General features: G+C 43.1%; 1 protein-coding gene across 1 annotated transcript in view; it reads right to left on the bottom strand.

Annotated features, from left to right (window-relative positions):
- The window catches only part of agt (O-6-alkylguanine-DNA alkyltransferase), an 89108-nt gene that overhangs the window by 56601 nt on the left and 18540 nt on the right, over positions 1-13967 (bottom strand). Inside the window, exons 2-3 of the mRNA XM_080279294.1 lie at positions 10962-11124; positions 994-1154 (exon numbers count right to left, since the gene is read on the bottom strand). Coding sequence (XP_080135420.1) covers positions 994-1154; positions 10962-11122 — 322 coding nt within the window. The 5' untranslated portion in view covers positions 11123-11124. The remainder of the gene's footprint in view (positions 1-993; positions 1155-10961; positions 11125-13967) is intronic.

Here is a 13967-nt window from a genome sequence, read left to right as displayed (position 1 = left end):
ACTCCTTCAATTTGTTTCATGCTTAGGCACATAATTCATATCGATTTTATTGATTTCTGTAAGGTTATTTGGAAAAAAAAAAAAATCTAATTTCCAAAATTTTTCTACTTTCGTTCTTATGAGAGGTAAGAACGAAAGTAGAAAAATTTTGGAAATTAGATTTTTTTTTTTTTTTTAAAGCTTTGATGGCCAAGTGCGATAACCACTAGACATATGAGAGTGAAATATACATTTCCAGATGTGTAAATTCAATCCCTTGAAATCTATAAGAACAAAATTTACCTTGATGAAAGCTGAAAAATCGGACCCGAAATGCAGCAGGGGGGAAAGTCAGGGTGGGAGATTTCTGGTCTTTAGGGGTTAAAGTTACCCATTTCCTGCAGGCCAACATCCTCTTTTATAGGTGAGAGAGAGAAATGAAGGATGTCTGCAAAATCAGGCAGCTCATTTGGTACCACTGCATAAGGGTGTCCCTCTCCAGCATTACTTACTGGTATTTATTTATTTATCTTTTTTTTAACACAAGATAAGTACAAGAAGGGGGAAAAAAAAAATCCATACATCAGATTACAATTGTCCTCCATTCATAAAAAGTCTGTAACAGTAGGACTTGACTTGCCAGAGGTTGAAGGCTGGGGGGGGGGGGGAATAATTTAGGGAAACGAGCTTCAAAGAGAAGCAGTTCAGTAAACAAAGATTTCTTACAGAAATATAGGAATTCTGATAGTTCCTGGAGAGCAGGTGACATGCTGGATCTGGGTACTGAAATAAATATAATGGCTGTACTGTGCGATGCTATACAAGTTTACACACTAATACAACTGTACGTATAGCAGACTAGGCTGGTATAGTGTCTATCCAGGTTGCTGGAGTGCACAAGTCAGATGCTGGGTCTGGATACTGAGCTAGGTACACTTTAGCAGTAGTACTGCACTATATAAGTCAAGACACTAATACTGTACAGTATAAATGTATGGTGAACAATGTACTGACCTGGGTTGTTGGTGTGTAGGTGACATATATTGGGTCTGGATACTGGAATCTGTGTCAGCTGGGCTGGGTCCTTGAAATACACCTGCAGCCAGTGCAAACAACTCTTTACTGCTTGTGGGGGATCTCCTTCGCCTTTTGCACTCAGCAGTTCAACCTCCTGCCTTGGGATATACAACAAAGTAAGCCTTTTTTATAAGGTGCATTTTTTCTACTGTTGTTCTTTTACTATTCAGTCATCAGCAAATGAGAGAAAAATTACCAAAAGAACAGAAAAATACCTATTAATTTTCCATTACTACATCATCATCATCCTATCCTGTGTTGCCCCATGAAGAGTGCAGAGGCCCAGGGCTAGGCATTTTGATCCTGACATCTGAGATGACAGTGACCAGCCTCACTCATCCCCGAGTGCCACTACATGAACAATAAACCCCAACCACCCCCTGGAGATAAACCTACACAGGCTCAATCCAATTGGACTGCCTTACAATTACCCACTAACCCACCAGGTGCCATAATAGACGAGTTTCCAGTAAAAAAAAAAAATTTAAAGCAAGATACTTGTATTGGTAAAAAAATACACATAAAATTACTACGTCAACCATTTTAACCAAACAAAATTGTGCAGATACGTTTTCGTTTTTGTTTTTAAAGGCTCCAACATGCTTGCATGTGTCGGCCTTGGTCACCTAATGGTGGCTCTCCACGCTGCACGATCCATTGCAGCCTCCCTGTTCAGTCTCTTAACCCTGAGGTCACACTTAATGACCTCATCCCATGTCTTTCTCGGTTTATCCCTCATAACCCCACCCCCAATATTAACATTTCTCACGTTCCTCACCCAATTATCATCCCCCATCCTCTCCACATGTCCAAACCATCTCAATCTACCTCTCCTCATCACAACACCAATACACTCCAGTCCCATCCTACCTCTTAACTCTTCCATCGTAAACGCAGCCCCTCCAGGCCTTGGACGCAGGGACGCACTGCACATCCACCTAATCACTGTCATTTCTGTATGTCTGAGCCGGCAAATATCTTCCTCCTTCACTGCCCAGGTCTCACTACCATACAGCATTACACTCCTAACACATGCTGCATACAAAGACCCCTTAGCACGTAGGGAGAGTCCTCTCAATGTCAGGAGAGGCAAGAGCTCCCTGAACTTCTTCCAACCACTTCTCACCCTAGCCACAGAGCTGGCTCCAGCCTCACCTCCAGCACACAACATGTCTCCCAAATAACAAAACTCTTCCACACACTCAAGAGATTCACCAGCAAGTTCAATCCCTTTCACGTCTGACAATCTCCACCTGCTCACCCCGACACGCCATACACATATAATCTGCATTATCTCGCAATCTACCTCTGATACCACTACATCTCTTATGCACCCATTTATCACACACACCGAACAAGATGGAATTACTTCCCACGCCCTTGTGGCAAACTGCACATGGCCACTCTCCCTCGTCTTTGACAGTACCGCCACCAACCCTAGATATCATCACTTTTGTTTTATCTGCATTTACCCTTAAACCCTTGTGCCCTATACCATCTCTCCACTTCCTAAACCCTTCCTCTGCCTCCCTTTCGTTCTTTGCAATCAACACCAAATCATCAGCATACAACATCTCCCATGGGAGTCCGTTTCTAAAGTCACGTGAAAGGGCTTCAAGTACCATGATAAACAACATGGGACTCAAGACTGACCCCTGATGCACACCAACATTATGGAAAACTCATCACTCAAATCTCCTTTCACTCTTACCTGGGTGTGAGCACCCACATACATAGCCATAACCACCCTAACCAGCCACTCCTCCAAGCCAAGCTTTCTCATTGCCCATTTCACCATCTCTCTAGGGACTCTGTCAAAGGCCTTTTCCAAATCAACAAAAACAAAGTAAAGATCCCTTCTCCTACCAATATATTTTTCTTGAAGCTGTCGAACAATGACTATAGCATCAGTGGTCCCCCTACCTGGCATAAACCCAAACTGCATCTCATCAATATTCACTCTTTCTCTAATCATACCTTCTAAAATTCTCTCCATTACCTTCATTATCTGATCTAAAAGCTTTATACCTCTATAATTTCCTCTTTCCAGGGCATCACCCTTCTCTTTATACACATTTACAATTACACTCTTCAGCCAATCATCTGGGACAACACACTCATAAATAATCCTATTTATCAGGTCAGTGACTAAACTCACCCCTATATTGCCTGAGACCTTCAACATTTCGGCAGTCAACCCAGACACACCTGCTACCTTCCCCACCCTCATTCTGCCTATTGCCTCACTCACAGTAGCAGTATCAATCAAAGGCCAAGGGCCAGACACTGGATATGCTGGCTCCAAACCTTCCCTGTCCCAGTCAAACTCCTCATTCAACAACCGGTTATAATGCTCTCTCCATGCATCTTTAATATCCTCACTGTTCACCACTACCCTTCCTTCATCAATCTTCACACACTGCTCACCTATAATATCCTGATTATCCCTCTTCACTTGACCTGCCACCCTAAATATCATATTTTTCCTTTCCCCATGATTTAGGTTATCAAGTAAGTCTCTGTGACTCAGACTTTGCCCTGTATACCTCTCTTCTAGCCCTACGCTTGGAAGCCAAATATTCCTCTTTGCTACCACCCTTCTTCCAATCCCGGAAAAGCCTTCTTTTCTCCTTAACTGCAGCTTCTACACCCTCATCCCACCATCATGTTACTTTATATCTTGGTGGTCCTCTTGTACAACCGCATGTTACATCAGTAACTTTCAAGAAACTGTTCTTGAGGGCTCTGTACTGTTCACTAACGCCTCTGTCTACGGCCCCCTGTTCAGCCACCACTCTCCTCAACTCGCTATAGAAGGCATCCCTTACTACTTGGTTTTTCAGCATCCATATTTTCCTCCTAAGTACATAAGTCCTCTTTTTCATCACTTGTTCTTTAAGCACCATATCACAAATCAATAGTTTGTGCTGCTGCACACACTCCTCACTTCCTATAACTTTAACATCCCTCACTAACCTCCTATTGGCCCTCCTAACCAGAAAATAATCTATCTGACTGCTATCTCCCCCCAACTCATACGTAATTAACCTACTGTCTCTTTTCCTAAAATATGTGTTCCACACAATCATGTCCGTTGCCTCCCCAAACTCGAGTATCCTTTCCCCTTCTGCATTCCTTATACCATATGCACATCCCCCATGCACTCCTTCATAACCTTGTGCTGCTTCACCTACATGACCATTTAAGTCCCCTCTCAAAATCACTAACTCATCATCCCGCATACCACCCACTACACGTATTAAATCATCCCAAAATCTATCTTTCTCTGCTTCATCCAATCCTGCCTGTGGAGCATATGCCAATATAATTGCAGCTATCTTTCTACCCAACAGAATTTTCACTACCAATATCCTATCGCTTACTCTCAAAACATTCATAACATATTCCACTCATTTCTTCGCAACCATCACACCAACACCTCTATATCCGTCTGTCCCCCCCTGCCAAAACAACTTATAGCAACAGTCCTTCCCAACAATCTTTCTGGCTGATCCACCCCTCTACTGGACTTCCTGCAAACATGCCACATCCACCCACCTCCTACTGAATGCCTCAACGACTTCCCCCGCTCTTCCCCTCAAACTTCCCACATTCCATGAAACCACCCTCATCCCCACGGGTGAGTTACTGTCCTCAGGCTTGCTTTGAAACTTATTTTGTTTTGTCATCTTCAGTATTAATAAAGGGGGACAGATACATGACAAAATAATAGATAAAGTAGTTGAAAAATCATAAGACTCTAAAATGGCCTCTGATTGGTTGTGGCGTCACTACTCACTGAGGCAGCATACTCGAATTTGTTTACGTTTAGCCTGCATACACTGCTTAATTCTGACCTACAAGAATGCCTGATGACAAGAAGAATAATTGCTAGTGATTTGTTCCAATGTGTAAGTGCCTAGACAAAAGCACACCAGGGAAATTATTCTCTGTGTACCAGCCAATGAGACTAAATGAAAGCAGTGGTGGTATGGCTGCTGGTCGGAAGTTCCCAGTGCTGGAGTGCAGTCTTGACTGTTGTGAAAATATTATTTTCTTCACCACATAGGTTCATATCAAAATATTATTTTCTTGACCACATTGGTTCATATGCACCTAATTATCCGAAGTTAGGTTAAAAAACTTTGCAGAATTTAACTTCTAATAGAAAATTAGGATTCAGAGCGACAACATGCTAAGATTAGCGAGTATTTCTACTTTAGATCACCAACACGCCTTGACAGACTTCTATTTAACACAAATAATGATTTTCAGTGGAAATAAATGTAACTGAATGTTAAATTAATATTTACACAAAGTAGAAGCAAAAGTATGCCGACAGTTCCTGCCAGGCATATGTTTCCAAACAAAGCCCATAGAGGGTGCAGTGATCATCCACCAGAGTAAGGGAGAAGAGAGGAGAAGGAGAGGGCGAGGGGGAGGGAGGCGATAAGACTTGGGAGGAAGAGGGAGGCAACAAGACAGGGGAGGAAAAGAGCCTGTGGTGATGGTAGATGTGGTACATGACACATCGGGTGTATTATCTATCCATCCATCCATCTATCTATCTATTGCCAGATGCCTTAATCCTGTATAGGTGGCCACAAACAAATCGCCTCCACGTCGCCCTGTCCTCCGCCATTTCACTGCCCTGCTTCTAACTCACACCCCTCTCTCTCATATACCTCTCCACCCCATCCCTCCATCTCATCCTCGGCCTTCCCCTCCCTCTTCCCCCCTCCACCTCACTCACAAACACTCTCCTCGTCAGTCTCTCACCCTCCATCCTCTCCACATGGCCAAACCACCTCAGGGTGTTCCTCCTAACACTTCTTATCACATCCATATCCACACCACAATGAATCTTTATATCCTCATTGTCAGCCTGTCTCTCCATGTGACTCCACAGGCTCCTCTTAAATAACTCATTTCCACTGCTCTCACTCTTGACTTGCGTCCTTCCAACAACGTCCTAGCTTCTCTTCCATACGTTAGAGTTGGTATCACAATATTGTTATGGAGTAACTTTTTCACTTCCATGGTCACATCCCTGCTTCTTATCACTGCTTTCAAGGAACCAGCAACCTTTCTTCCTTGTTGTACCCTTTCAAGCACTTCACTCCCCAAACTTACATCCTTACTCATCACACTTCACAAGTACTTAAAAGTACTCACATCTTCCATTTCCTCACCATCCAACCTCACTGTACATTCACTGACTTCACCTCCATCAAAGACCATCACTATACTCTTCCCTACATTCACCTTTTGATTCCATTTCTTACACACTCTCCCAAACTCATCCACCATGCCTTGCAGCTTCCCTTCGTCTTCACTTAACAACACAGTATAATCTGCAACCAACAGTACAGGGAGTTTCCAAACACTACCCTTTCTCACTAGGGCCATTCCAACATCCACTGCCCTACCTTGTATCTCATTTATTACCCCATTCATGTACAGATTGAACAACCATGGAGACATGACACATCCCTGTTTCAACCCAACCTCCGAAGAGAAAAATTCACTCAGTTCACCATCCACACGCACCGCAGCCTTAGCACCATCATATATACTATTGACAGCAGTCAACAACTTCCCATCTACTCCATATATTCTTAATACTTTCCACAATCCTTGTCTATCCACCATCATATGCTTTCTCCAAATCCATGAAGGCTGCATACAACTGCTTTCCCTTCTCTAGAAACTTCTCCACTAAAGATCTAAGAATGAATATATGATCTACACAACCTCTTCCCTTCCTAAAGCCTCCCTGTTCTTCTACAACTAATTCCTCTGATATTTCCCAAATTCTATCAATAAGTATCCTACCATACACTTTTCCTAATACACTAGGAAAACAAATGCCCCTATGATTACTACACACTTCTTTTCCCCCTTTTCCTTTGTCTGTCAATCTATCTATTGCGAAATGCCTCAATCCTGTTCGGGGTGGCCACAAACAAATCGCCTCCACGTTGCCCTGTCCCACGCCATTTCACTGCACTGCTTCTAACTCACACCCCCCTCTCTCATATACCTCTCCATCCCATCCCTCCATCTCATCCTTGGCCTCCTCCTCCCTTTCCCCCACTCCAACTCACTCACATACATTCTCTTTGTCAATCTTTCACCCTCCATCCTCTCGACATGGCCGAACCACTCAGTATATTCCTCGCAACGCTTCCTATCACATCCCCATCCAAACCACAACGAATCTTTATATCCTCATTTGTCAGCCTGTCTCTCCATGTGACTCCACAGGCTCCTCTTAAATAACTCATTTCCTCTGCTCTCACTCTTGCCTTGGGTCCTTCCAACAATGTCCAAGCTTCACTTCCATACGTTAGAGTTGATATCACAGTAAGGTCATGTGGTAACTTATTCACTTCCATGCTCACTTCCCTGTTTCTTATCACTGCTTTCAAGGAACCAGCAACCTTTCTTCCCTGCTGTACCCTTTCAAGCACTTCACCCTCCAGACCTCCATCCTTACTCATCACACTACCCAAGTACTTAAACGTTTTCACATTTTCCAATTCCTCACCATCGAACCTCGCTGTACATTCACTGACTTCACCTCTCTCAAAGACCATCACTTTACTCTTCCCTACATTCGCCTTTAGATTCCGTTTCTTACACACACTCCCAAACTCATCCACCAAGCCTTGCAGCTTCCCTTCGTCTTCACTCAACAACACAATATCATCTGCAAACAACAGTACAGGGAGTTTCCAAACACTACTCTCTCTCAACAGGGCCACTCCAACATCCACTACCCTACCTTATGCCTCTTTTATTACCCCATCCATGTACAGATTAAACAACCATGGAAACATGACACATCCTTGTTTCAACCCAATCTTCAAAGAGAAAAATCCACTCAGTTCACCATCCACACGCACTGCAGCCTTAGCACCATCATACATACTCTTCACAGCATTGAACAACTTCCCATCTACCCCATATATTCTTCATACTTTCCACAATCCTGTCATATGCTTTCTCCAAATCCATGAAAACCGCATACAACTTGTTTCCCTTCTCTGGAAACTTTTCCACTAAAGATCTAAGAACGAATATCTGATCTACACAATCTGTTCCCTTCCTAAAGCCTCCCTGTTCTTCTCCAAATAATTCCTCTGTTCTTTCTCTAACTCTGTCAATAAGTATCTTACTATACACTTTTCCTATTATACTAAGAAGACAAATGCCCCTATGATTACCACACACTTCTTTTTCCCTTTTTCCTTTGTACAAGGGAATAATTATACCTGACTTCCAATCCTCCGGGACTCTACCTTCCTCCCAGGCTAATCTGCACATCTTCTACATCCATTCTGCTACTATCTCTCCCTCATGCTTCACCATTTCACCACACACTCCATCAATTCCTGGGGCTTTCCCCAGCTTAACTTTCTTCATTGTTTCCACAACTGCTATCCTACTGAATTCTTCCTGTCTTCTCACCTCCCTCCTTCTCCCAGCCATTCCCCATCCACTTATATTTGCATTACTTCCATCCTCTATGTTCAACAATTCCTTGAAGTGTTCTCTCCATCTGCTCACTTTTTCTCCCTTCTCCACTAGTAATCTACCATTTTTATCTTTCACTCCCCTGCTAACCTCACTTCCACCCTGTCTTACTCTCTTCACCTCTTTCCAGAACATTTTCTTTCAGTCCCTCCATTTTACACTCAAATTTCTTCCAAATTCCTCATCCTCTCTTCTTACTCTCGCTTACTAATCTTTTCACCTCTCTCTTTCTTTCTACATATAACTCTCTCTTCCGCCTCTCAACTTCTTCCACGCCCCTATTTCTCACCCATTCATTGTATGCTTTCTTCTTTTGTGCCACGGCCTGTCTCACCTCTTCATTCCACCACACTGTTCCTTGCACACCCCTCCATCTTCTCTTCATCCCACACACCACATCACATGCCGCACATATTTCTTATATGAATATCCTGCACACACCTTCCACGTCCCGCATTTGCTCCAATTCATATCTGCCCAATCGTTCCTCCACTTCTCTCTTATATTCTGCCTTTTTCTCATTCTCTTGTAACCTTTCCACTCTCCTTGCAAATACTCCATCTTCCCGTCCTTCCCTCCTTTTATTTCTCCTTCTAACTGGACCTTGATTCTGGCCACCACCAAGTAGTGGTCAAAAAGTCCACTCCCCCAACCTCTATAAGCTCTTGCATCTATTACACATCTTCACATCCTTTCATCCACACACGCATAATCAATCATTGCCTTCCTTTCATACATTTCACCACCCACCCTTTTCATCACTCGCTATGTATACCTGTGGATCATTTTGTGCCTGAAGAGGGTTTTGGCTAACACCAACCCCCTCCCAGGACAACTGCCCACTAATGCACCGCCATTCTCATCTATCTCAGCAGGCACACCCCACTCACCAACTATTCCATCTACCTTCACATTCCGAACTTTACCATACACATCACCAATCAAAAACACTCTCTCATTCCTTCCAAACTTTTCCATGCACACTTCCACATTCGTCCAGAACTCTTCTCTCATTCTGCTTGCACGATCTTGCATTGGTGCATACACGCACACAATCACCCACATTTGTATTCCAACTTTCAATCTTACCCACACAATCCTTGACCCAACTGATCCATACTCTCTTATGTTCTTCCATCTTTTACTCACAACTATACACACTCCTTCTTTTGCCCTCTCTCTCACCTCATCATTCGCACCTCTTACATTCCATGTTGTGATTACCATGTCCTTTGTCCGGTCCTTGGTCGTCATCTTTTGGTCAGTCCTTGTCCGAGGCTTCTTGTTGGTCTTTTTAGTTAGTTGTTTTCTGGGGAGGGGCACTAACCCTCCGCCAACCCTTTTAGTCGCCTTGTACGACAAGCAGAGATACTGGGGGAGTATTCTTGAAAACTCCCCCTACCTCCTTTGTACAAGGGAATAATTATACCTGACTTCCAATCCTCCGGGACTCTACCTTCCTCCCAGGCCAATCTGCATATCTTCCACATCCATTCTACTACTATCTCTCCCCCATGCTTCAGCATTTCACCACACACTCCAACTATTCCTGGGGCTTTCCCCAATTTGACTTTCTTCACTGCTTCCACAACTTCTATCCTACTGATTTCTTCGTGTCTTCTCACCTCCCTCAGTATTATTAATATTATTATTATTATTATTATTGCTATTCTTCTTATTATTCCTATTATGTCTATCCATCTATTGCCAGACACTATAATCCTGTAAAGGGTGGCCATTTGACACTGAGTTAGTTGTTTTACAGGGAGGGGCACCAACCCTCCACCAACCCACTTGTTGACACGTAGGGAGCACGTATGGTTTGGTTATATGGTTACCACCCAGCGTTGTAAATGGTTTCTTGGCTTACAGGAAACCATTTGGCTTGTCACTCAATGTAAAGCCACCTGTAAAGGAGAGAAAAGGAATAAGAAGTGACAGGAAAGATAGGAGGAATAGAAAGAGAGGAGGGCAGGCACAGAAAAAGAATGATAAAAGCTAAGGAAGTAGGCAGCACTACATCAAGTGAGTGGATGATGGTCGCCACCACAAGTAAGATATAACAAAGAAGGACGTAATTAAGCATTAAGAAAGTGTGGGCGAAGGGTACAAGAATAATTTAAGATGGCACACCAGTGTGAAAAGAGGAGCTAAAAAAGAAAAAGAAAAAAAAAAGACAGAGGAAGCCAACAGTTTGAGTGTGTAGGAACCCTCTCCAAAATGCTCAAGTGTATGGGTAGGTAACACAGAAGCTGCTCTGGGTCATTAAGGATATAAAAAGATGTAGGTTCATTCATCAGGTGGATCAGTAACTGGAGATATGAATGAAAAGTACCTTACCCCAAACTATGAAACCTGTGAAATACCTTATATTTGGTGAAAAGTTTTCATCACTGAGATGTGGCGGTTGAGACAGTGTGTGGAGGCCAGATGTGCAGGCAGTAACTGTAATGGTGCCTAGGGGAGAAGACATCTGGTACTCACGCACCTCACCAACACACACATCCTTCGTCTTTACCACTGGCATCTCTGGAGTAAGTACGAAATGTACAGTACAGATGCTGGTACAGAATACCGTATTCATAACCTCCAACTCTGTCAAGCACCCATACACGGTAACCTAAAAAATCTCATAATGGTCTCACCAATTTATAATAGGTGGTTAGTGACTTACATCACTGCTTGTCATACATCAGCCATCCTTCCATATGCAATATACAGTAATCCCCCATTTATCTGTCATACTTTAGCCAAGGTCCTGCAGGATCCTGCATTTTTAAAAATAATGCTGTAATACCCCCCCAACCCCTCTACAGGGGTTTTACATACCGGTACATACATACATGTAATCCTGTGTTGCCCCACGAGGAGTGCAGGAGCCCGTGGCTAGGCAGTTGGTCCTGACATTTAAGACGAAAGTGACCAGCCTTACTCATCCCTGAGTGGCATTATGTGAGCAATAAACCCTAACAACCCCTTGGATATAAACCTACATAGGCTCAATCTGGCTAGAGTGCCTTAATTACCAACTAAACCACCAGGCATCACAGTTTCGTTGTATGGTTACCACCCAACGTGGTAAAGGGTTTCCTGATGTACAGGAAACCATTTGGCTCGTCACTCAGTATAGTCACCCACAGACAGAAGGAAGACGAAAGAAAAAAGGTGAGAAAAACAGAAGAGGAAGGACGGAAGGAAAGAAGAAGGAAAGAAGGAAGAGAGGAAAGGGGAGTCATCCGAGAGCAGCACTGCATCGAGTTAGTGGATGGGCTATAAAACTCTATACAAGTCTCCCTGTCAATACACAAAACCCATCTCAATACTGATTTTCCAAAGGCCAACTTTACATATTCATTAAATATATAATTCTTATACAACCACCCATAAGTTATGTTAACATGATTTTCCATCCATTCATCCAGCATCCAATTCTATGTTGCCCCATGAGGAGAGTGGAAACTCAGGGCTAGGCAACTTGGTCCTGACATTTAAGATGAGACTGACCAGCGTCACTCATCCCCGAGTGGCTTTACAAGAGCAATAAACCCCAACCATCCTTTGGATATAAACCTGCACCGACTCAATCCAATTGCAGCATGTTAATTACTCAGTATGCCACCAGGCACCATAATTTGGTCTATATGGTTACCAAAAGGTGTGGTAAATGGTTTCTCGAAGTACAGGAAACCATTTGGCTTGTCACTCAGTGTAGGGTCATCCGTACGTAGAAGGGAGACGAAAGAATGAAGGAAAATTAATTATTACAAATGCATTTCCTTTACATATTCCACCTTAGGCCTGCCTCATGCACAGTAAATGCCTGTTCAGTTATCACAGTGTGTGGTAGCCACTCCGTAACTATGAAAGGCGCAGGTTCAAAATGGCGTCCTGTACATAAAGTATGAGAGAATTGCGCAAAAACAGTCACAAAGCCCAGTTCTAAGCTTATGAACTAAAAGACTTTCACTATTCAAGTGCAAAACTACTTGCAAAAGTCTTGCTACCTTTCCTACGATTTGCAAAACTGAACAGCAAAAACATCGATTTTGTTCATTTTTTTTTCTTCTTCATCAGTCATAACTTCAAAAACAAAACGGCATAAGTGAGTGTACTATACACCAGAACCCCTCTCGTCAAGTGTAGATGTTTCTTTTCGTATTTAGAAAAGCATTCAGGCTACAGTTCGCGAGTTACAGCCTGAAAACCGCATCATAGTCACCCATAAGTACGCCATTTTGCACAATGCTGTATTGGTAGGTTACAGCTCGCCTACAATTAAAGAATGTACCAAAACACTTCTTCTCATGGGAAGGCACCCTCATTTTAGTCTTTCAGTATGCCATGTATATAACAATCCAAATCTAACACTTGCTTTAAGCATAATTACACTTCCACAAAAAGATCATAAAGTAGAAAACAAAAATTTTCTTCTAATATGTTAGTTCAGAAGTAAGAATGGCAAAAGTGCACTGACAAGAGATAAAAAAAGCACAGAAACTAGAGCATTCCACCAGCTACAAATACATGTTTGTGGCTAAGGTCTGGAATGTGGTAATGGGTATAGGTCTCTAAATCTGCAAAGGGAAAAAGTGCTGAGATAGGAGGTAAAAAAAAAAGCACAGAAACAAGACAGCACTCAGGTTTGGAAGGAGATTTGGAGACCTATACCCATTACTACATTCCACTAGCTACAAGTTTGTGGGAAGTGTGAGAAATGTAATAACAGACAACTAAGAAACAGGCAGCATGGCAGACCACCACCATCATTGTCTCATATGCCTGCAGCACAAAGAAAGAGCTACGGCCATCAACAAGTGACACACCCATGCAACAACCTGCATCACCAACCTCTATCTTGTTTACTCCATCTTCATTGAAGCCCAACACACCCGTACACCACACTGCCGTGCTCTCCCTCACCCTCACCATTCCGTTCTCCACTGATCTCACCACAAAAATTGGCCGCACTGTATCACTCTCAACTGACCTCACTGCATCACTCTTCATTGGCCTCACTGCATCACTCTCCATCAGCCTCACTGCATCACCCTCCCTTGGTATCACCACACCAGTCTCCCCATCTCTCTTCACCTCTTTTCGAGAACCTGAAGTAATCTTCCAGGCCCTCCAGCCGTCCCCCAGCCTCAGGGAGCACCCTTGACGACGACTCAGACCAGTGGCTGGTTGAGGCATTTTAGGGAATTATAGGTTTCTCAGTTGAGGGCATCCTCCCTACCCCACTGAACCCATATTATATCGATCTCACTATACGAAAAATTATTTATTATGATAAATTTTCACCTGCCACAAATATTACAGTATAGCAAGACCAAATTGTATGACAGGAAATGCAGTATACGACAAACTCGACG

Source organism: Coenobita brevimanus, chromosome 78, assembly GCF_032717465.1.
Source record: "Coenobita brevimanus isolate Jiangsu-jjx chromosome 78, ASM3271746v2, whole genome shotgun sequence".
NCBI classification, from domain to species: domain Eukaryota; kingdom Metazoa; phylum Arthropoda; class Malacostraca; order Decapoda; family Coenobitidae; genus Coenobita; species Coenobita brevimanus.
Note: the sequence above shows the minus strand (reverse complement) of the source record. Positions and strands in the feature narration are given on the sequence as shown.